This window comes from Protopterus annectens, chromosome 11.part0, assembly GCF_019279795.1.
Source record: "Protopterus annectens isolate FY-2018-M chromosome 11.part0, PAN1.0, whole genome shotgun sequence".
Taxonomy (NCBI): Eukaryota; Metazoa; Chordata; order Ceratodontiformes; family Protopteridae; genus Protopterus; species Protopterus annectens.
The window spans coordinates 681402407-681426987 of NC_056745.1; the positions used below are offsets into that span (position 1 = coordinate 681402407).

The following is a 24581-nucleotide window of genomic DNA, read 5'->3' on the forward strand; positions in this document are numbered from 1 at the left end:
CATGATGACCCATTTGCTTTTCTTCAACGTGATCTTTGTGTACCAATATCAACCCCCTCCCCCCGAGCCTTAAGTGAGAAGTGCTCAAACTCCTCTAATTTCTGGTTATATCCAATTCCCCCTCCATCTAATGGATTTTTCTAATTTTTTTCTTGATATACTGTAGAATTTTGTTTGCTGCTGCTACTTCCTGTCACTCTGCTCCATGTGGTTCAGTTCAGATGTGACTTAAATTGGATATTTTCTTGCTGTGTTACCATAATTTCTGCCTCCACTAAATGATACTTCATGCCAGAGCTTTTATATGGCCCAAGTACAGCAGTTTACTTTTGTCTGCAATGAATCTCAAATGCCACAGTTTTGCTTACTTAGTATGCATTTCTAAATCTTTCCCTATGAATCTCAAATGCCACAGTTTTGCTTATTTAGTATGTATTTCTAAATCTTTCCATAGACTCCACTTCCACTGCTGTTGCTATTATCTTTTCTACTGGATTTATTTGGAGAGTATGGGACATAGGAATTATGTGGTGCTCTGTTAGTCATGTTCATAATTGATTATTTTGCCCTTCTCATCACAGGGCTCCAAATCTTACCATTCAATCGTACAGCAGTCCACTTTGTCAGTCTTCATTCTTCCCATGCTTTCCAGTTTTTAGTTATCATTCAGAGACCAAGTGAAAAGTCTTGCTGAAGTCCAAGTAGATGCCAAGCCCATCTGCAGTTAGATTTGATTAATAGCTCCTGCTGGCCACAAAATCTTGATTGCTGCCATCTGAAAAAGCCACCAAATTTCTTGGAATGATTCTTTCCTTGCTGTTGCTTTTAAGCTAATAGGCCTGTAGTTCCTTGGAGGTTATTTTTGCCCCAGGCATGTATGCACTAGTCAGTGATCTGTTGAAGATCTGTCATGTCTGCTAGCACACTGAGATTTATGTGTACTCTAGGAGGTACCACATCTGTATTATGCCTTCATTAAAGGCGTACGGTTCTCACTCCAGTTCCTCCTCCTTCCTCTTTGTCCTTGTGTCTGTCTGTGTTCTTCCCATTCCGCTTGACCTCCCTCTTAGCATGACTCCTCTTTGCTTTCCTTTGTGAATACTGAACGTATTGTCACTTAGCATGGCCTTTAGCCCAGATTTATAACACATATTGCCTTTGTTCAGATAGCCAGTACCATCTCAGCAATTAATAAGTATGAATTGTACTCCTGGTCAGTCATTGATATCAAAACTTTTGACACCTTACCCCATAGTTTACTTTTCAGACATTATATCTTGTGACTGAATCAGTTCATTTTCAGGGAAGGGAGCACACCTCTCATCCTCTTAGCTGAAGAGTCCAGGCTAAGGACAACTAATAATGGGGGCAATGGCCCAAGATCAGGGGCAGATTTTAAATCTTGGTCTTATATACTTAGAAGATAGCTGGAGAAACAGGTTCTGCATTAACATGCATTTCTGAAACTCAAACGTAAAATAAATTAGCGGCAGCAATTCTCCATAATTTGCCAGAAAACCACAATTTTGTGGAACAGACCAAAACTTGAGGGAAAATCAAACATTTGAAAGTGCTATGTAATGCACATGGTGTTTTGGCTACCCTAATACATTGTCAGTTTAAAAAAATGTAGAAGCATGAAATGTGTACTAGCTTTAAAAGTTATAAGGAATCTTGTGCTGTCAAATAAATGCCAGGCAGACATTAAATTGCTCCTCTAATCAAGTTAACAGCTTTAAAAGCTGTTCATTCTTTGTAATGCCACACTTTTTTCTTATTTGTATGACAGCACAACATTTAAGAACCACTAAGTTTACTGTACCTGACTGTAACAAGGTTATTCTCAATTTTGGAGAGTAATCGGCACATTTAGTGTATTTAATTATTGAAGAACAGAAATAAAAATAATTTGTCTTTTTAGCATTTCAGAACATTTTTTTTTATTTTATAGCTTTATTCCGAAGCTGTATCTTGATCTAATGTCTTTGTTAGAGGCATAGTCGTCTCTGACATATTAGCTCCAGACTTCAAGGTGCTACATTTAAGAAGGCTGAAATGCCTGCTTGACTTCTGGCTTTGACATTTGCACATAATTGCACTGATGTCCTTTGTATCATGTTTCAACTCATCTGACATTAGTGTATTACCCACGTACTTCAGATTTATCACTTTATTTTACTTTTTATTTGAAATTTTGCTGCATTTATGTATTCATTAACTGCTTTTAATCTGCCTTGCTGCTCATGTCTGATACTATACTAACCAATTTTGGTTATATTTGCAGCACCTTTCAAGCCTTCAGTTACCTTTTTAAAAATCTCTGGAATACTTTTGTTGTGATGAAGTGCCAAGTGAAAGTGTCAGAAGTCTTTTAACTTTCAAATAGCATATTGAACATATACAGTTTGAAACTTTTTTCATTTAGCTTTGCCTAGCAGAATCTTTTACTTGCAGCAAGTTTAGAAAATATCTTGTGTAGTGTTCTTGAAGCCACTTCCTCCTTACTCATCTGTAAATTGTGTGAGTGCTCTGTTCATTTATTTTGCCTTATCACACCTGATCCTGTGATACCTTTGGCTATTTCCTTTAGCTTCCATATCCGTCCAACTCTGGAACCCAAGTGTCTGTTTTCTAGCTATGCCTGATGAGAGTTTGTACCTCCTGACTGTGCTAGATCTTGCAGAAGCTTCATGTTTTACTCCCTGAAATTGCAAGCTTGGAGCCAGGAGCCCATTATAATTATGATAGGAAAATCATGTTCTCTGTCTGCGGTAGTGTAGTGATGGTAGAGCGTTGTTTCCACCTCCTGTTTACCCTGAGATGGCTTAAGTAGCAACCTGGCGTGTTGGCATATAGTTGGAATTATTAAAATGTGTATTATGGGAATACTCAAACAAAATAAAAATGTTGCTCTAAAATGGAAATACTCGAAAACAAAAACAAGTTTATAATTGTCTCCCATTCTTCGGTGTGATTTTTTTTCCTTCATCTTGTCACTCCCCTGGTGAGTCCCATCAGTAGCTTGAGTCCATTCCCAAATGCTGGGTACTGGGGACGCTGTTGGATGTTCTGCCTCTGCTCAGTTGAGGTAGGTGGGCACAGTTCTGATTTTATTTGGATATCATAGATTAGTATATCTGTAAATCTATCTTGCTTTAACAATCATAACAATTATTGTTCACCTAGTGCTTTGGTTCCAGTTGCTTTTTAATTGTACCTAAATTTTCCATTTCCTGCTTATTTCTTCTCATGGTAACTGCTGCTATCATTAATTACAGAATTAACCTAATTGTTACGAGAATTGCCCTGTTTAAATGCTGTGATGTCGAACTGGATATCATGCTGCTTTTTATATTCACGGGTCACTAGCTTTCAACCCAGATGTTCTTCGTGTTTCATTGTTGTAGTCATCACATTTGGGTTATCTGCTTGCAGTAACCCTCAGTCAGCCTGATTATCAAAGTCTTGGTCCTGCGTCTGTTGCTGTCTCATCTTCCATGATGTCAGGTAGTCAGGGGGTATAAAGCATGCAGCCAACGCCATTACCTCAGTCTTTCTTGCCGTGCGGTGCCCAAAGCAGAAGCAGTTCGCAAGTGCCGGTCGGCCGACTCCTGAAATTTTCGTTTTCAAGTTTCAGAACCGAAGTCTTCAACTAAAGCTAAGTACCCCGTTAGGGAAACTTTTTCTTGCTCTAAACCAATGTCAGTAAAAGTCAATAATTGTATTTCTTGTGGAAAGCAAATACCCACAAAGATTTTCATTCGTACTGTATTCCTTGCCTAGACCCTGACCACGACGTACCTCGCTATCAGTTTTGTGCCTTATTTAAGCAACAAATTATTCGTCGTATATTTATGCTTCTGAATATTTTGGTACTCAGTTCAATTATCCAGATACGTCTTTGGTAAGCCATCCAACTATCAACATTCCGAAAAAATGCAAAGATAAAGACAGAGACAGGCCACCTAGGTCCAAAGCTGCTGACAACGCTTCTCCTAAGCCAGTCTCCAGTTCGCCGGTACTCAGTGAGGCGCTTTCGCAGCCCCTGATACCCGCTACTTCAGATTCACAGGCCTCTACTGAGACCCATTCAGAGTCCGGTATTCCACGAGATGCTTCAGCTGTGGAACCTGCGGATGTCTCTACCTTGGATGGGTCCGGAGCTGCTGTGCAGGCACCAGCTTCTGAGGGTGTATTCAGGCCTGCTGACTTCCATATTAAACCAATGCCATCTTCTTCAAGGCCTAAAACTCGAACTATGCCTAGGAAACAGATGCCCAGATCGCATGGTCAGGCCTCTATGCCTAAAAAACAGGTAAGAATGGCTGAAGACCTTGTTACTTTAAGCAGGGGAAGCCAGCGTTCCCCCTCTGAGACCTAGGACTGAATTTGCTTATGATACTTCTGACCAGGATTCTGAAATTTCTGTTTCCTCTGATGACCAGGATTTACCCTTATCTACCTATGAGGATTCTGATGCAGAGGACTCTATTTCCTCTGCCCCCCCCCCCCAGAGGATTTCTCTTTTGGTGAAACCCTGCATACTCTTAGGGAGCACTTTCGCTGGGAAAGCCAGGATTACTCCGATTCTAAAAAGAGGCATAGGGATTTCTTACTCCTTTAGCTATCCCTCCTATACTAGACATTGTTGATGATGCCTTTTCTGAATCTAGCTTGGCCCCTGACTCTCTACTTCCTGCTCCCAGAAAACCTGATAGATATGACACGGTTCCTGACTCTCACAAGTTCCTTTTTAAAAATCCTACTGCGGATCCTGAGACCATTTCACAGGGACCCGAGGGCATAAAGGCTACTACTGCCAAAAATCCTACCCCCTCTGATAGAGACTCCAGGGCGCTGGATAGATGGGGTAAGAAAGTATACACTTCTGCAACTTTGGCCATTAGGGCCTTAAACTGCCAGTTTCATATGCTAAAGTATCAGCAGCATATCATTGGATTGCTTAAACAGAAAATGATGTTGATTCCTGATTGTGCAGAAAATAAGGATTTACAGGATTTAATGCATTCTGCTGAACAGGTTGGAAAGCATACTTTGCAATGTGGTTTTGATTCACTAGAATCATCTTGCAGGGCTGCTGTCACTGGGTCTGTACTTAGAAGACATGCTTGGCTTAAGGAGCAATCTTTGCCAGATCATGTTAAAGCTAAATTGCTGGATGCTCCCTTAAATCAGGACCACCTGTTTGGCAACAAAGCAGAAGTTGTTCTTAAAAAGATGGAGGAAAAAGCTAAATCTATGCAAACTGTTAAAGATTTCCTACAAGTACAACCTCCAAGATATTTAGTAGGCATTGGCCCTCTAAGAATTGGTCTTTTCCTGCCTCTTCCAGGCCTTCTCAGTCCAAACCCAGAACCAGCAGAGCACCCAGGCTTCAGTCCCAGGGTACACACCGGACTGAACAGTGGGGGGCTCCCACTTCTAAATCAGGATGTAGTAAGACTCCCCTCTGTGTTAAACTGTCTCAATGACATAACTTTCAAACTTCCAAGCACTTCTCAACTGACTGCTGCTGTAGGAGGGAAAGATTGCTCTGCAGGCAAAAAACTGGGAACTCATTGCCCAGGACAAATGGGTGTTAAATATAGTTTCCCAAGGATGCAGATTTCACTTCCTCACGTTACCAACCCCAAATGGTTGGCCAGATCTACCCCGAAATCAGTGGGCAGAGGCTCAAAAGCAAGTACTCTCTCTCAAGCATAAAGGCTATTCAGACTGTACCAGAAGAGGAAAAAGGGACAAGGTTTCTACTCAAGACTTTTCCTGGTACCCAGAAAAGGCAACTCTTGGCGTCCCTATACTGGACCTTTCCATATTAAACAAATGTTTGGTGATTCCAAAATTCAAGATGCTAAATCTTCACCAGTTACTTCTATGCCAGGCAAAGATGTCTGGTTGGGAACACTGGATTTAAAAGAAGCCTATCTGCACATCCCAATCAGAGAATCTTGCAGAAGATACCTGCGCTTAAAAGTAGGCTACATGCATGATCAGTTCTCTGCACTGCCCTTTAGCTTATCTACTGTGCCCAGGGTATTCACAAAGTGCCTAGCTCCAGTCATACCTGGATGATTGTCTAATTCAGACAGAAAGTCAGGACATACTTTTGAATCATCTGGCATTTGTACAGAAGGTGCTGACTTGTCTGGGGTACACCATAAATGAAAAGAAATCACATCTGGTACCCTGTCAACAAATTATATACCCGGGAGCAAGCTTGAACACAACTTCCAGATGGCTTTCCTCACGCCAGAGAAACAAATTCATTTGACAACTTACTTCAAACTAATGGCCACAAAAACCCTGCTATCTGCATGGCATATTCTGCAAGCCCTGTGGTTCATGGCCTTCTGCTAATTCCATATGTAAGACTGCATATGAGGAAACTACAATGATATCTAAAAAGCCTATGGTGTCAACATTCTCAGGATCTAGAAGCAATGATCCCTATCATACCTTGCCTACAGTTAGAGTTCCTTTGGTGGGCAGAGGCCTGCCACCTAAACAAGGGACTACCATTCACTCTACCCCCTGCCGCCCAAACCCTAACAGACACATCAGACTATGCATGGGGGGGGCTCACCTGGTAGGGAAGTGCATTCAGGGCAAATGGGATCCAAGTCAAATGCACCTGCGTATCAATCAAAAAGAAATGTTAGCTGTACAGACTGCTGTGTCAGCCTTCAAGGATCACATTCTTCTAGGACAGTTAATGGTAAGGACGGACAACACCACTGTTATGTGGTACATAAACAAGCGGGGGTGGCAGCCATTCTTACCCCCTCTGCAGACTAGCCATGGCTCTGTGAAACACAGCCTTGCACTACCAAGTGCATCTACAGGTTCAATTCCTGCCAGGAAAACTAAATACACTGGCAGACGAAATAAGCAGAAATCTCATGGACCCACATGAGTTGAAACTCGAACCAAAGATTTTCAACATGTTGGTAAACAAATGGGGGGAGCCCAGATATAGACCTGTTTGCCTCCCCCTAGAACTACCAATTGGACAAATTCTGCACAAGGACTCCCCGCAAATAAGCTTGGAAAGTGAATGCTCTGTCCTTCAGCTGGAAAAATCTATCAGTTTATGCCTTTCCTCCTCTGACTCTCCTCTCCAAAGTACTACTAAAGATCAAACAGGACAAACCAAGGACGATACTAATTGCACCAGACTGGCCACGCCAACACTGGTACCCCCTCTTGTGCAGTTTGTCACTGCTGGATCCATGGCACCTGCCTCAGACCCCTACCCTGCTGTCACAGCAGGAGAGCCAGATTCTGCACCCTCAGCTTCAAATCCTGACCTTGGCAGCCTGGCTAATTTCCTAATCTCTCCATTACCATCCCTCAGTAAAGTGTTGGATGTCATTTTGGAGGCAAGGAAGCCTAGTACTAGAAAATCTTATGCTGACAAATGGAAAAGATTCTGTGCCTGGAACGAAACTCAAGGGATGGACACAGCAGCGCCCAATTTACCTCAGATTCTTCAATACTTAACTGAGATGCTTCACAAGGGCCTTTCTTTTTCCTCCATCAAAATTCACGCCTCAGCCATTTCAGCTCATTACAACACAGAACCACCCCTCTTCTCTCATCCACTGCTCAATCACTTCCTCAGAGTGGCCAAAAATTTAAGACCACCCAGAAGAGCCCCAACTCCAGCCTGGGACCTTAACTTTGTATTGGAAAAACTCACTCTTCCTCCTTTTGAGCCAGTTGCAAGTGCAGAGTTAAAACAGCCTTCCTTTTACCACTTACTTCAGCAAGAAGGGTATCTGAACTACAGGCCCTTATGGCAGTGGAGCCTTTCCTCATCTTTCATGTGGACAGGGTGTCCCTCAGGACCAATCCCTCCTTCATGCCCAAGGTGGTATCCAGTGTGGCTCTTAAGCAGTCTGTTCATTTGCCAACCTGATTTTCTAATCCACAGAACAAAGGGGAAAGGATCCTGCACTCCTTAGAGGGGAAGGCTATTTCAAAGCAAACCATTTCTAAATGGATAGGCCATTGCATTCATTTCTTCTATAAGCACCATGGAAAACCTATCCCACCGGGGGATTAGACCCCATTCAAACAGGGCTGCATCTACCTCTACAGCCTTTCTCAGAGGTATACCTACCAGGGACATCCTAGAAGCTGCTACCTGGAGTTCTGTACATACTTTCACCAAGCATTGCCATTTACCAATTTTCTCTAAATCCAGAGCTAGCTTTGCCACTGCAGTCTTGCAGGACCTTATAGCTGGTCCTAATGCTATCTAAATGCCTCCTCCTATCCTTAGCTTTGGGAATCTACTCAAATGTGATGACTGCATCAGTGAAACACGAACATAGTACAGTTCTGTACATTTACCATAAATGTAAATGTTTGTGTGTATTCACTGTTGCAGTCCTGGTTACCGTCCCTCCAGCCCCTTTACTGTGCTTAAAAGCTTTTTGGCGTATTTGCTTTTTTGTTGGAGGTGTAACCTTGTGTGTGTGTGTGTATATATATATATATATATATATATATATATATATATATATATATATATATATATATATTTTTTTTTTTTTTTAAATTGCTTCCTATTAGGGGGGCACCTGGACATCTGGTGCAAGAAAAACTGAGGTAATGGCATTGGCTGCATGCTTTATACCGCTGACATCATGGGAGATGAGACAGCAACTGACGCAGGACCCAAGACTTTGATAATCAGGCCGACTGAGGGCTACTGCAAGCAGATAACCCAAATGTGATGACTGCAACAGTGAATACACTTGAACATCTACATTTATGGTAAGTGTACACCTCTGTACTTTCCTTTACCTTGTACCTTTAGTATGTTCACAGTGTGCATGCAGCTCATTTTGTCTTTGACTTTTTGCCCCATTTTATCAAAACCTTTATAGATATAAAACTATATTCTGCAACTTTATTCAATGTCTGTATGTGGTTTATTAATCTCTTGAGAGCACTCTGAGTTTCACTGAGCGTCTGTGTTGCATGCATTTACAGAGTTCATTGTATCCGCTTTTTCACTTCACTAGTAACAAGTAACATACTCTCCCAGGTCTGTTCAGCTAGTTACTTTGTGTACACGTCTTTAAGATCTTTTGTTTCTTTGACAGATTCTGAAAACTGATTAAATGTAGCAGAACATTGCTTCTTTCCACACTTTTAGCCCCAGCTAGTATAATACTAGAATGTCAGTTGCACCCCACTTCCTACATGATATAAAGCTCTCATATCTCCGTTAGTTACATTGCTTTCTCAGTTTTGCATTTTGCATACAATTGTTACTTTAACTAAGGAAATAAAAGTGCATATTTTTGTGTACTTTTAATTTCACTCATAAGTTGTCAGGTTTGTTAGAATTTCCTTCCCTTATTTCTTTAACATAAATGGTTCTTGTCTGTTTAATGAATCTGTGCACTTACATAAACGTCTGTAGTCTCTATAAGACTTTGTGCACTTGCAAAGAACACATGGTGAATAAACAGCATTTTCTTTTTGTGCTGACAGTAAATTCCTGAATGTGTCTCTACTTGATGTTCATCGTGCATACAGCTGCAGTCATAACAGATGGGTTTTCCTGCCGTCAGGCGGGACCTCGGTCGGCCAAATTCCAAAGTCTAGGTCAGGTGTCGGATGTCGTCGCTTCTTCTCTGACATCAGTGCGACAGGGGTATAAAAGAACCAGCCAATGCCATTTTCTTCAGTCTTTCTTGCCGTGCGGTGCCCAAAGCAGAAGCAGTTCGCAAGTGCCGGTCGGCCAGCTCCTGAGATTACGAATATTTTTCAACCGAAGTCTTCTTGAAAGCTAAGTACCCCGTTGGGGAAACTTTTCTTGCCTCAGACAGATGTCGGACAAAGTTAATAATTGCATTTCATGCGGGAAGCAAATACCGCATAAGGATTTCCATTCCCTCTGCATTCCTTGCTTCGGCCCAGACCACGACGTCTCGGCCTGTCGTTTTTGTGCTACATTCAACAGACGCACTATTAAGCGTCGGGCGGAGTTCGCCTAACACTATTTTGGCAAAAAGTTTAATTACATTATGTCGTCTGATACGCCGACTCCAGTTTTGAGTAAAAGACGCAAAAATAAGGACCGGCATACGAGGTCTGCGACTTCTACCGACACCACGCTAAAACCAACTACAGGTGCTCCGGTTCTCAGCGAGGCACCTACGTAGCCCCTGACTACCGATGACACTCCATTAGTGGTGTCTTCTAGTGGTGTCTTCTGTGCCCGAGGTCGCAGGCTCCTTGGCCCACACCCCGACTACAGATACCGACGCCACTCTTGGCGGGGAAACTCAGAGTTTAGACAGGCCTGCCACCTCTCAAGGTGTCTTCAGGCCTTCTTCTTTTTCCATTAAGGCTTTCACTAAATCTAAAACAGCCATGCATACTAAAAGACAAGCTCCACAGGGCCCCTCTCAAGGCCCCATGCCTAAAAAGCAGATGCTCAAAATGGCTGAGGATTTGATTACTCTTATCAGGGGTTCTCAACCCCTCTCAGACAAAAGGCCCAGAGTGGAGGAAGAATAACCTTCCTCGGACCAGGCCTCCATTACTTCAGAACATTCTGAAGACCAGGAACATTCATACTCCCCTTTTGAAGATTCTGATGCAGAGGAGTCCATTCCCTCTGTCTCCCCCCCCCTGAGGACTACTCTTTTGGGGAAACCTTGCATACCTTGAGGGAACACTTCCACTGGGAAGGCCAAGATTACTCAGACTCCAAGAAAAGGCTCAGGGATTTCCTCTTGCTCCCTCAGCACAGGCCTCTGGCTATCCCTCCTGTCTTAGACATACTAGATGATGTGTATTCAGAGGCCAGCCTTAACCCAGATTCTTTACCTCCAGCTCCTGTCAAGCCTGACAGGTATTACCGGGTTCCTGATTCACACCAATTCCTATACAAAAGCCATGCGGCTGACCCAGAAACTATTTCACAGGGTCCCAAGGGAATTAAGGCCTCCACTGCCAAAAATCCATTACCTTCAGAGAGAGATTCCAGAGCTTTAGAAAGGTGGGGGAAAAAGGTATACACCTCAGCCACTTTAACCATGAGGGCATTAAACTGTCAGTTCCATATGTTAAAGTATCAACAGTTTTTGTTATCTCAGTTGAAAAGCAAAATGTCACAACCTGAACAAACCAGACTTGGAGTTGCAGGATTTGTTGCATAGTGCAGAACAAGTGGGTAAACATACCTTGCAATGTGGTTTTGATGCTTTAGAGGCCTCATATAGGGCTGCTGTTACAGGATCAGTCATACGTAGACATGCTTGGCTCAAAGAGCAAACCTTACCAGATCATGTCAAAGCTAAATTACTAGATGCACCTCTTCAAAAAGATGTATTGTTTGGTGTTAAAGCTGAGGAGGTATTAAAGAAAATGGAGGAAAAGGTAAAATCAATGCAAACAGTGAAAGATTTCCTACTGGTACAACCTCCACGTTTCAGTAGAAATTGGCCTTCAAAAAAATTGGTCCTTTCCAGCCATGGACAGAACTCAGAGGTAGATACAGGCGCCTGAGGGGTAGAGGGCAATCTCAAGGATCATTTAGAGGCAGACAATGGCAAACACCTACACCAAGAGGTGGTGAGGATAGTTCACAGCCATTCAGAAAGCAGAACCAATGACTTTCCCCTTTGCATGCCAAGCAAAGCTCTAATGGCAGCACCTTTAGGCGGACAACTGGCATTATTTTCGAAAAATTGGCATATTGTCACAAAAGACAAATGGATCCTGGACATTATAGACAGGGGCTACAGATTCCACTTTCACACCCTTCCAAAAATGAGAGGCATGCCAAACCTGCCACACAATCAAAGGGCAGAGGCACAAAAACAAATTTCAGATCTCATGGACATGAAAGCTATTCAAGAGGTACCTGCACAAGAACAGGGTCAAGGTTTTTATTCCAGACTATTTCTGGTACCAAGGAAGGGCAAAGATTGGAGACCTGTTTTGGACCTATCCATCCTAAGCACATATTTACTCGTGCCAAAATTCAAGATGCTCACATTACAGCAGCTTCTTCCCATGCTGGGCAAGGAGTCTTGGCTGGTAACATTGGACCTCAAGGAGGCATACCTGCATGTCCCAATCAGACAAGATTGCAGAAGATACCTCAGATTTCTTGCAGGTTCAACCCATTATCAATTCTCTGCATTGCCCTTTGGCTTATCTACTGTGCCCAGAGTGTTCCCGAAATGCCTGGCATCAGTAGTTGCCTTCTGCAGACTTCAAGGGATACAAATATACCCATATTTGGACGACTGCCTGATCCAAGCGGACAGCAAACACATACTTCTGTGAAACACCTGGCTTTTGTAATAAGGTTGTTGAATTCTCTGGGTTACACAGTCAACAAAAAGAAATCAAGACTAATACCCTCTCAAACAATAATTTTCCTGGGTGCCAGCTTGAACACAAACACCCAGATGGCCTACCTCACGCCAGAGAAACAAGGGCAACTAACTCAATACTTCAGAAAACTGGCAACTTTCACCAGGCTGACTGCAAGGAAAATCCTGCAGGCTCTGGGATTCATGGCATCTTGCATCCTGCTAATCCCATGTGCAAAGCTGCATATGAGGAAACTTCAATGGTACCTAAAAAACTTATGATCTCAACACAGCCACAGTTTGGAAACAATTATACCACTGATTCCATGCCTTCAGAAAGAATTTCTGTGGTGGGCTCAAGCATGCCAAGGAAACATAGGTCTCCCATTTTGCAAGCCTCAAGCAAATCAAGTCATCACAACAGACGCCTCGGACTATGCCTGGGGGGCGCACATGACAGATCGGTGCATTCAGGGCAAATGGTCCCAAAAAGAAAAGCACCTACACATCAATCAAAAGGAAATGCTAGCAGTAATAAATGCTATTATGGCTTTCAAAGACCTACTGCATCCAGGCCAGCTATTGATAAGGACAGACAACACCACAGTGATGTGGCACATAAACAAACAGGGAGGAACCCATTCATATCCCCTGTGCAGGCTAGCCATGTCTCTTTGGAACATGGCTCTGGAATTACAAATCCAACTTCAAGCACAGTTCCTGCCAGGCAAGGAAAACACGCTGGCAGACAACCTAAGCAGAAATATGACAGATCCACACGAATGGAAGTTACATCCTCAAGTTTTTACAAAGATAACTCAAGCATGGGGAAGGCCAGACATAGATCTCTTTGCTACTCTCAGAAATTATCAATTAACAAAATTCTGCTCAAGGAACTTTCATCCACAGGCCTAGAAGGTGGACGCTCTCTCTCTCAGTTGGACAACAATGACAGTTTATGCCTTTCCACCTCTTCCTCTGCTGCCCAAAGTTCTATTAAAAGCCAGAGCAGACAGACCAAAGATGATTCTCATTGCTCCAGACTGGCCAAGACAACACTGGTACCCACTCCTGAGGAGCCTGACGCATTCCCCACCATGGATCCTGCCTCTAATGCCTCTTCTATTGACTCAGCACAACTTCAAAACTCTTCACAGTCCGCTGAAAACACTCAATCTAGCCGCATGGGGGATTCCTTAAATTCACAACAGACCCTACTCTCCAAGGAGGTGCAGGATGTTATTTTGGAGGCCAGAAGGCCTTCTACTAGAAAAGCCTACTCCCCAAAATGGAAATGGTTTTGTGCCTGGAATCAGAAAAAGGGTCAGAATCCTGGAATACTGATTTTACCTCAAATATTACAGTACTTAGCTGAGATGCTAAGCAGTGGACTTTCATTCTCCTCCATCAAAATCCATGCCTCAGCCATTTCTGCTCAATACAACACTGACCCTCCTTTATTCTCTCACCCTCTCTTAAGACAGTTCCTCAGAGGGGCTAAGAATATAAAACCCCCAAGGAAGCAACCAGTACCTGCTTGGGATCTCAATTTCATTCTAGAAAAACTGACCCTGCCTCCATTTGAGCCAGCTGCTTCAACAGAACTGCAATATTTGTCATGGAAAACAGCCTTCCTTCTGGCTATCACCTCAGCACACAGGGTTTTGGAACTACAAGCCCTCATGGCAGTGCAGCTTTTCATCATTTTCCATCAGGACAGAGTTTTCTTACGGACCAACCCTTCCTTTATGCCTAAGGTAGTATTCAGGGTAGCCTTGAATCAGGCTATCCACTTACCTACCTTTTACCCTAAGCCACAAAACAAAGGGGAGAGACTACTACATTCCTTGGACATTCACAGACAGCTCCATTATTATTTGGACAGAACAAAGCCTTTCAGAAAATCAGAGCAACTCTTTGTGTCCTATGCTACAGGTGCTCAAGGGAAGCCTATTTCCAAACAGACAATCTCAAAATGGATAGCCCACTGCATACGCTTTTGTTACTCTTCATGGTAAAACTGTACCTACAGGGATCAGATCTCACTCCACAAGGGCCACAGCTACCTCTGCAGCTTTCCTCAGGGGGGTTCCTACCAAAGATATTTTGGAAGCAGCCACTTGGAGTTCTGTACATACTTTCTCCGAGCAGTATCACCTACCATTATGCTCCAAATCTAGAGCGGGCTTTGCCACTGCAGTCTTGCAGGGCATCCTGGCTCCTCCTAGTTCCACTTAGTGCCTACCACCCCTTTTTAGCTTTGGGATTCTACCCATCTGTTATGACTGCAGCTATATGCACTATGAACATAGTGCAGTTTTGTACCTACCATAAATGTAGATGTTAGAGTGCTTATACAGCTGCAGTCCAGGTTTCCCTCCCTCCTTCCCCTCTTGGGACAGGCCTAATGGCTAACACCTCCTCATACAACCTGATTGGGGTATTCTTTTATGGTGTATTTGCTTGCAACTACTGTTTTTTGATTATAACTGAAGAAAATGGCGTTGGCTGGTTCTTTTATACCCCTGTCGCACTGACGTCAGGGAAGAAGTGACAACATCCGACGCTGGACCTAGACTTTGGAATTCGGCCGACCGAGGACCCGCCTGACGGCACGCAAACCCATCTGTTATGACTGCAACTGTATTAGCACTCGAACATCTACATTTATGGTAGGTACAAAACTGTACTTTCTATGCTTTCTCTCTCTTAAAAAAAGTGAAACTATTAATAACCTTTGATGTCTTACATGGGAACAAGTGAAACATAGTGATCTGATGTTGTCCTCCATTTTATTAACATATGGGTTTCGGTTCTGATCCTCAGAACTGAGCAGCCACTTTTTCCACATCTTCAGCTTCCTGACTTGAGCTCCTCCCCTATACCCACAGCACCCTGCTCCTGCAACATACCTCAGATCTTATTTGCTGTACTTCGCATCAGCAGTGAGTTCCTGTGGCTGTGAGCTTGTCTAGAATTTTAAGGGTTTTTTGGTTGTGAGTGCTTTAACTTTGAATTTCTTTTGCTTCTTGCCTATCTTTTCTTTTTAGTTACTCTTTTTTTTTTTTGGTTAGATCAGTTAATTGTGGGTTTCTGCATTTAGTTTCCCTCTTTTTCTAACATTTTTCTACTTTAGCTTTCAAAAAAAAAAGTTACTTTTTCTGTCTATGTCTGAGCAGAGACTCCTGCGTTTTAAAAAATCCACTTTCTCTGGGTGGAAGATTTTTCTGTCTGATGCCCACAGGTTGTGTGTTTATTGCCTTCCCATTTTGAGACCCCTTGCCCTATTTGTCAGGCTTTTTACCCCCAGGCTCTGGCAGACAGGAGGAGCAAGCTGGTTCTTAAAGGGTTGCTTCCTCCTTCCTCCACCTCAGGGGTGCTCTCCACTTCAGGGGCTCAACTCTCTCCTAAAAGGGCCAAGAAGACCCCCGAGGGCAGACATCACTCTCCTGCTCAGTCATCCTTGGAGCCTCCTAAGAAGGCTCCAAAATTGTTGGAATAGACTCTGTCGGCACTGATCTCAATTCCAACTTCTTCCCCTCCACCCCAGTCACCCTCAGTTGTCCCGGGGCTGAGTTGTCCTTTACCTTTCCAACAGTGTCCGCACCCAGTTCGGCACAGGCAGAGCAGCTTAATAGGTCTCAATCTCGCATCCCCAGGAGATCTTCGAGACAGCCATCGTCAGCCTCGTCCAGGTCTTCCTGGAGCCTATTCACTAAGGGCATTGGCATACTGATGAGGCAGTTCCTCAAGGCCCAGATTCAGATGGGGCTTGTGTCTGCTCCATTCACATCTGGATTGTTGAGGGTTTCACCTCTGACTATTTCCCCAACTCGCTTGGCTCCTTTGGGTTCGGTTCCATGCATGTCTCAGAGCCGTAGCTTTGAGGTCTGTTCTGGTGGGAAGGTGTCAACTCTGATGCTTTCAGAGCATTCGCTCACCCTTGGAGCTTCAACTTTTGACAGATCGGCTCTGACTCCCCTTTGGAGCAGGTGGTTCAAGCCCCCTAGAAGGTGTCAGCTCTGTTGGCGTCAGCTCTGGGAGAACAGCTTTCTGCGGTTTGGAGCCCTTCGGCTTTTGAGATGATGGAGAGGGTTCTCTTTCAGCCAGGGAGACCCTTGGCAGTTTCTGCCACAGTACCTCCCCCTCCTCATTCTGGTTTACTGCCCAAGGGCTCCAATATGCCATGTGGACAGCCGGTCCCCCAAAGCTTCCATGTTATTCCCATGGCAGAACCCCAGGCATCTTCTTGTACCTCCCCGGAGTGTCCCGCAGAGGAGATTTGTAAAAGGAGACGCACTGATTCCACTACAGAATCAGTTACCACAGACAGAGAGAGACAAAGTAATAAAATGTCAGGATTGGCAGGCAGAAACAAGAGCAATGTGGAAAAGCTACCCAGACAGTTTTGATAGTAATATTAGCAGTGGTTCTCATAAAAAAATAATCTACAGTCGTGTTTAGATATGCTACTAATACATGCAACTCTCTGTGAATTGCAGAAGTTCATTCTGGCAGTTCCAGTGACTGAGACAGTAGCAAGCAGATACCAGGAGGCCTGTTTTTCCCCACCCCTCCCTCCCTATCCCCTCTCAGATTAGGAGGATGGCTATCCTTCTTAAAGAATTGGACTTTCATTACCACAGATTAGTGGGTTCCGGAAATTGTAGAAAGAGGTTACAAACTGCAATTCAAACTACCTCTAATTTGATCAGGTTTCCCAGATATTCCACCAAACCAAGAGTCCTTAAAGCAAATTGAAGGATTTTACTCCAGGCATTTCCTTGTCCCCAGAAAAGAGGGTACCAGAAGGCCGATTCTGGACCTATCAAGGCTCAACAAATTTTGCAGGTACCAAAGTTCAAAATGCTGAACCTTCAAAAATTGCTGCCCATGATCTCATCCAGTGCTCACATAGTAAGCTTAGATCTAAAAGTTGCATACTTCCACATCCCCATAAAAACATCTCAGTGGAGGTTCTTGCACTTTATAGCTGGTGTGAGGAATCATCAGTTTTGTGCTGTGCTGTTTGGCTTGTCTGCTGCACCCAGGGTTTTCACAAAATGCCTAGCCCCAGTGATAGCCTTCTGCAAGTCAAAGGGTATTCAGATTTACCCCTACTTATATGACTGCATCATTCAGACAACAGATCTAGAAAAACTCAAAGCGTATCTTTACACGCAAGAGATCCTGGTTTCACTGGGGTACAACATCTATACCCAAAATCCTAGACCATCACCACAAACAGGATTGTGTTTCTAGGGCTTCTCTGGACTCCTCACTTCAGAAATCCTTTTTTCCTTCATGCAAGGTTACCTTTCTGTCTCTGTACTTCCAGAAGCTCCTGCTCAAGAACTACCTCACAGCCAGAGTTCTTCAGAGCCTTCAGTTACATGGCCTTTTGCATCCTCACGATCCCCCCTGATCTGACTACATATGTGAAAACTGCAGTGGTGCCAGCATTCGCAGTCCCTCAACTTCGAGGTACAACTTCTTTGTCTCAGGAAAGAGCTTGCCTGGTGGGCCAAGGTATGTTTCCTCAACCCTGGCCTCCACTTCAGGTTCATCCCTCAGGACTAAACTCTGACCATGGATGCCTCAGAAATAGACTGGGGGGCCCCACTACAGCAACTTACAGACTCCAGACAGATGGAACTATCACTGCAAGAACAGACACATCAACTAAAAATAACTGATGGCAGTCCAAAAAGGCCTGATTGCCTCCAAAGACCAAGGAAAACCAGCAGTATTCCTAATAAAGGCAAGACAATACCATGGTTGTATGATACATAAACAAGTGGGGGAATCACTGTTACCTTGTTTGTTGCCTGGCTATGGACCTTTGGGAAACCGCAAACTCCCTAGGTCCACACCACATGGCATAGTACCTACCAGGAGAAACTAATCAAACGGTAGATCTAAGCAGGAGCTTGTCAGACATTCATGAGTGGCAACTGCATTTAGAAGTTTCTGTCTGGCACACCCCCATTCTTTGCCTATGCTGAGAAAGAGATTTTTTTGCCACCAAAGAAAATGCTCACTTTAAAAAGTTTTGTTCAAGGACCAAAGCAAAGTCAGCTTGGAAGACAGATGTCTTCTTGAACCGGCCTTTTCCTCTATTTCTTCATCCCATACCTTTGCCACCCAAGGAACTGCTGAAGTTAAGGGAGAAGGGCCAAGGGCCATTCTAATAACCCAGACTGGCCAAGGCAACATTGGCATCCTTTAATGTTCAGTCTAAGCAAGAAGGAAACATGATTGCTGCCCCAATGAGTGAACCTATTAACACAGAACAAGGGCCCCATCATACAACCCAACCTTAACACTCTCAAATTGACAGCTTGGATGATACCTTGGTCTCCTGGAGGGGGTGCCCTCAACAAACAGGTCCTGGATATTCTAAAAGAAGCCAGGAGACCTAGCACAAGAAAATCTTGCTCCACTAAATGGAAGTGATTCTGTATGGTGCAGACAAAGGGACAGATTCCTGTTCAAGCCCAGATGCCTCTGATCCTTTCAAAGTTATCAGGAATTTTTGAGAAAGGACTTATTCCCTTATTAAAATTCACGCTTCAGCAATTTCAGCTTATCTGAGTACTCAACCCCTCTCTTCTCCCATCTCCTCTTGAGACAGTTTCTGAGAGCAGTTATACACATTAGACCCCCAAAGAAACCCCTGAGGGATTTCAGTTTCATTCTGGAGAAGCTCACCCCCCCATCTTTTGAGCCAGCTGCCTCCACAGACATGAGATGGCCTTCCTGCTAGCCATTACTTCAGCTAGAGTTGTTTCAGAGCTTCAGCCTCTTGTGTGTTGAACCTTCTGTCACTTTCCACCCTGACAATCTGTCTTAGGACCAACCCTTCCTTTATGACTAAAGTGGTTGCAGAGATCTCTTTAAACCAAACCATCCACTTGCCTACCTTCTTTCCTAACCTCCAAAACAAGGGTGAAAGAATTCTCCATATTTTGAATTTGCATAGGCAACTGTGTAACTACATGGATAGAACAAAGAATGTCAGGAAGTCTGACTAGCTTTTTGTGGCCTTTGCCTGTAGCTGTGAGGGGAAACCAGCTTCTAAGCAATCTCCAAATGGATCTCCCACTGTGTCTTGTTTTTTTGCTACAGTCACCATGTAAAGAAGCCTCATGAGCCTGTGATGTCACACTCCACTAGGTCTACTGCTACATCTACTGCCTTTCTTAAAGGGTTGGCACTAGGGACATTTTGGAATCTGCTATTTTGATCCTCTGTGCATACTTTTTCCAAACATTATCTCCTTCCAACTTTTTCAAAGTCTAGACTGGGATTTGCCACTGCCATCTTCCAGGGCATCGTTTCCTGTACATAAATTTTCCATCCAACTTCCCTTCAGCTTTGAGAGTCATCCCATCAGGTATGACTGCAACAGTTGAACAGGAAGAACATAGTACTATTGTGTACACTTGCCATAAATGTAGATCTGTCAGTGTATTCACAGTATTCCTTCCCTCCCTCCTTCCCCTCTTGCCCCATGGGATTGGGGTTGTCATTCTCTCTACTTTCAGGATGTTCCCTTCTTTGTTCATACCCTGCAGTTTCTGAGCTTAGGCCCTTGACCTTGGGGACCTCTAAGAGGTCTCTTGTTGGTTGGGGGCAAGAAAGTACTGAAGTTGTGGCACAGGCTGACTCCCTTTATACCCAGATGCCTTGACGTTAGTTAAGGCATCCACTGGCTTGAGGAGAAGAAAATTCTCTGGTAGTTGGGCCGGGTAAGGGCTTCCATGGCAGGAAATCCAATCAATTATGATTGTAATAGTGAATGCACTCAAACATCTATATTTATGGTACATGTACATAGTTTTTCTTGTAAATTAATTTTCATAAACTGTACTTCTTTATAGCTGTTAAATGGTCATATTAATGGCTGCATGAATGTTTGTGTGCAAATGTTTATCAACAGAAGTATTTTCCCTTTGTATCGCTGAATCCTTGCATTTGGGCTGTTCTACAGCTGAAGGTGTTTCAGCAGGTAGCCATCACAAACTTGAATCGCTATACATTGCAAAAATTGCAGATTTATAGTCTTTACAATATTTGTATTTCTTTGAACCTTTTACTGTTAAAATTTCAATTATGTAAAATAATGAAGTTTTTTTCTGAACAAGCCACTACTTGTGTTTTTTATCTTATATTTGTGGAGTTCATCTCTCAGGGCCTCTGGTGAATAGGGGCTTTTTTGCCCAGATGGACTTTCCGGTTTGCAAATGCAAATGAAGATGTAAATATTTGTGTATGAATGCAATAACAACTCAAGTAATAGATGCATAATGATGAGCAGGCAAAGGGAGAATGTTGGAGGATGGGGAAGGAATAGAGCAAATGAGCATTGCTTCACGTAATGGTGATGCACATGGAATAGTCTTTGTGGATGAAGCACCTATGCACATGCAGTATATAAAGCTCTAATGGTGATGAACAGTCTTCTCCTAGGATTTTCAGAAGGAAAATGTAGATGTATAAAGCAGGTTGATCAGAAGTTGTAGTAGGTATGTAGAATAGAATAGGTGGTCCTGTTTTCCATTTTCCTTGTCTATTTCTTCATAAAGAACACTGCATCTTGGATGTATGTGTAAATATATGATTAGTACATTAGTTCTCTCTCTCTTTCATTTCCAGACCTTATATTATCGTAAAGAATAGAAAGCCTGCAGTCACCAACAAACACATTGAGGAGTTATCCCAAGGATACAGGTAACAAGTCTATCTGTTAATTTGATGATTTGATGATCACCTGACAATACTTAGGGGTTGACAGCCATCCACTCATCCAGTTTTGACTTGCCTGTTGATCATATCTGTCATTGCTATGCATGGTAGAAAAAACAAGTGTCATTTAAGGATGAGGGCAGCCTTTGGGATGGTTGGGCTGTGTCCCTTAACACGATTTGTAATAATGTCTGCTTTATTTTAAGGATACCGACCTTCAATTTCATGCTAAAAATCACTAATTCACTTTTCATTTTTCTCAGTCACGTGTTTTTATACTTTTATTAACCTGTTTCAGTATCATGTTTAATTTTTCCATTGTTTTGTTTCTGGTTTGTGAAAAACCTGTTCTAATTGTCACAGTTTTGTCTGGTACCAGTCTCACTATAATATTAAGCTTTGTAGGCAGGCAATCCTTCCCTCAGGATTTATTTGTTTTGTCATCCTCTTTTTAAATGTCATTGTCAAAAGTAGGTTATCTCTAAATACCTTACACAAGTATCCACACCTGCTCTTGGTCTTCTGTATTCAATGCCTTACAAATGTAATATTATTGGCATTTCACTAGTTAGTGTTTCTGTATTTTCAGTATACCCTGCCATCTGTCCTTGAATGGCTGTATTCTTTCTTTTTTCACTGTATAGGGAGTCTGTGTGGAGATGGAATATTCTAAGTTTGTTTTAATAATACTTGTTTAATTTTGTATGGTAATTTGGATTAATTTGGATTCAGTTAAATGAAGCATAGCTGTCAGATTTTTGTTTTCATTTGTATGTCACATTTAGCAGTTAAACCATAACATGGAGAATTATGATGGACTTTCAGAGTGTAGACAAGTTGTGATTGAGATTTGTGTGCTATGAAATTCACCTAAACTGAGTAAAGCTCAAGACGTGAATGTTGGCATTCATTTTAAGAGTACATAACTCAATTTTGATCGAATTCTTGTTGGTACACAGTGCTTCAACTGATATGATGCACTACTGGTTATGGAAAGTGTAGGAGGTGTAGTCTTTTACAGCTTTGAAAGCCGTAAAATTCTAAGTGTTGCCATACACTGTCCAGAAGATAAATGGACATGTAGCAAAGTAAAACTTGAAAGCTCTTAAACACTTCAGTCTGCTTTTTGTGTGACAGAAATGTTTTACAGCTTTCAGTTAATAATTTCATTAATAAGCTCTTACACCCTGGAAACCCTACTCCTCCCAACTCCTCCCCAAGCAGCTCCCCTCTCGAAACTGCCACTTTTCTGAAGTCCTCCTTCATAGAGTCTATACAAAAACTAATCAAACCTAACACAAATACCAACCATGACACCCCTCCCTTCCTTCCCACCAAACTTCTTTCTCAGTCAAGCCAATCCCCACATCTTTTATCAGGTCTCTACTTCATAAACTTAAACCCTGCTCCTCTTCAGCTGACAAACCTGCCTCCTTTATACCTCAAACTTGCAGCCCCCTCTATTGCATATCCAGTCTCTGTACTTATTAATCGGTCAGTTCAGGAAAACCTTGTCCCTCACATCTGGAAAAAGTCCTATATTATACTTCTGCATAAAGGTGGTAACTCCATCAACTCCTCAAATTTCAGGCCTTTCGTTATTCTCTCCCCTATCTCAAAGATTCTTGAAAAAGTGTATTCACAAACAGCTCATTGCACATCTCATTCAGGAAAATCTCCTCACTGCAATCCAACATGGCTTTTGCCCTCATCATAGCACTACTACCACACTACTATCCTTCACTAACTTCATCAACACTTCTCTCAGTTATACCAAACTAGCGTCTTCCCTCTTCCTTGACCTCTCTAAGGCTTTTGATACTGTCTGTTACAACCTTCTGCTCTCCAAACTTGCTTCCTTCAACCTTTCTACCTCCACTCTTAACCGGTTCTCTTCATACCTAACAAATAAAGCTCATTCTGTCAAATGGATGTCAGCTACTTCTCCTTTCCTTCTCATTCAAACTAACATCCCCCAAGGCTCCATCCTGGGTCCCCTACTATTTATCATTTTTGCTAATGATCTTTTCCAACTCTGCCCCACTCTAAACTTATACAATATGCAGACGACTCTGTCAGCATTTCTACTTTTGATAATCTATCCGACCTACATAACCTCACTCAAGACTCCGTACACTATGTTGAAAGATGGTTCACAACTAACCAACTCCTACTTAACCTCAATAAAACTAAACTTCTTTTCCTCCCCAAACCCCTGCAGCACCTCAAGTCTTCCTTCTCAGTCTCTTCACTAAACAACACAACTATTCAGGTTGAGTCTCGCACTAAATGTATCGGGGTACTTAATAGATGAACTAAAATTTGACACCCACATAGATAATTGCATCAAAAGGACCCACCAGAAACTGATTGCTCTACAGAAATAATAAATTCATTGCACAAGAAGCTAAATTATCTCTTGCTCAAACCCACCTTCTCCCTACCCTACTCTACGCTGCCCCTATCTGTACTAACCTCCAAAAAATGTTAACCAAACTCAAACATACATATAACAAAATAGCTACATTTGCCACTAAACTCCCCCGATTGCTCTCACCACTGCCTCTCCTTAAAAAAAACTCCACTGGCTAGAATTCCATAATCAACTCCTTCTTCCTCAACTTCACCTGACTCATACTATCCTTCATCAACCCCTAGCCTGTCCTTCACTGTCTGTAACCGGGAGCTTCGTAGCTCTGACCAACAGTTCCTCCAGATTTCCAAACCTAATAAATCCATAGGAAAAAGTCTCTATAGTCACGCAGCCTCAACTTCCTGGAACAAACTCCCTCTCTATATCAGATCATGCCAAAACTCAATCAATTTCAAACTTGCCCTAAAGGAATACCTACTCAACTCTTGGACCTGCCCTGTAAAGAACCTACTTGAAGCAATTCCTCCCCCACCTTATTCTCCCTGTCATCCACTGTCTCAATTTTCTTACATCTTATACACTCCTGCTTGTATGTTTTACTTCTATTTTCAGTAACTAGCACCTGTTTTAACCCTAATTCCCGTATTAGATAAATCTCACTTCCTTCCCTCTTCTCTAATCTGTTACTGTGCATCATTTTGGTGCATGTATTTTTAAGATTGTCTGTTTCAAAGTTTGTATAAGATGAATTGTATTCTCCTTGTATGTTTGATTAAATTTATATTTCATTGTAACAAATTTAATTTTGTATTTGGAGCTTTTCTCCTTGGGTCTCTGCTGAAAAAGGGCATCTGCCCAGCCAGACTAACACTGTTAACAAATGGCAAATAAATAAATCTTCCATGTTCTGGCTATTCAAGCCATAAATGGTAACATCATGGTTACCGGAATAATTGCATCGACTCCATTCAATTTTCCCATAGTTGCATCATCTCCTGTGTAGACCAATACCACACAAATGCTGATAAGGATGTTTGATGGTGCACAGCTGCAGTACAGGTAGCCTTTAGTAGTCCCAAACCATTTTCTCT

The 24581-nt window shown here is 42.7% G+C and overlaps 1 protein-coding gene across 1 annotated transcript in view; it reads left to right on the top strand.

Moving 5' to 3' along the window:
• POLR3B (RNA polymerase III subunit B) overlaps positions 1–24581 on the top strand; it is a gene marked incomplete in the record, with an annotated part of 1742661 nt that overhangs the window by 711727 nt on the left and 1006353 nt on the right. The window contains 1 exon segment of the mRNA XM_044088141.1: positions 21027–21101. Coding sequence (XP_043944076.1) covers positions 21027–21101 — 75 coding nt within the window.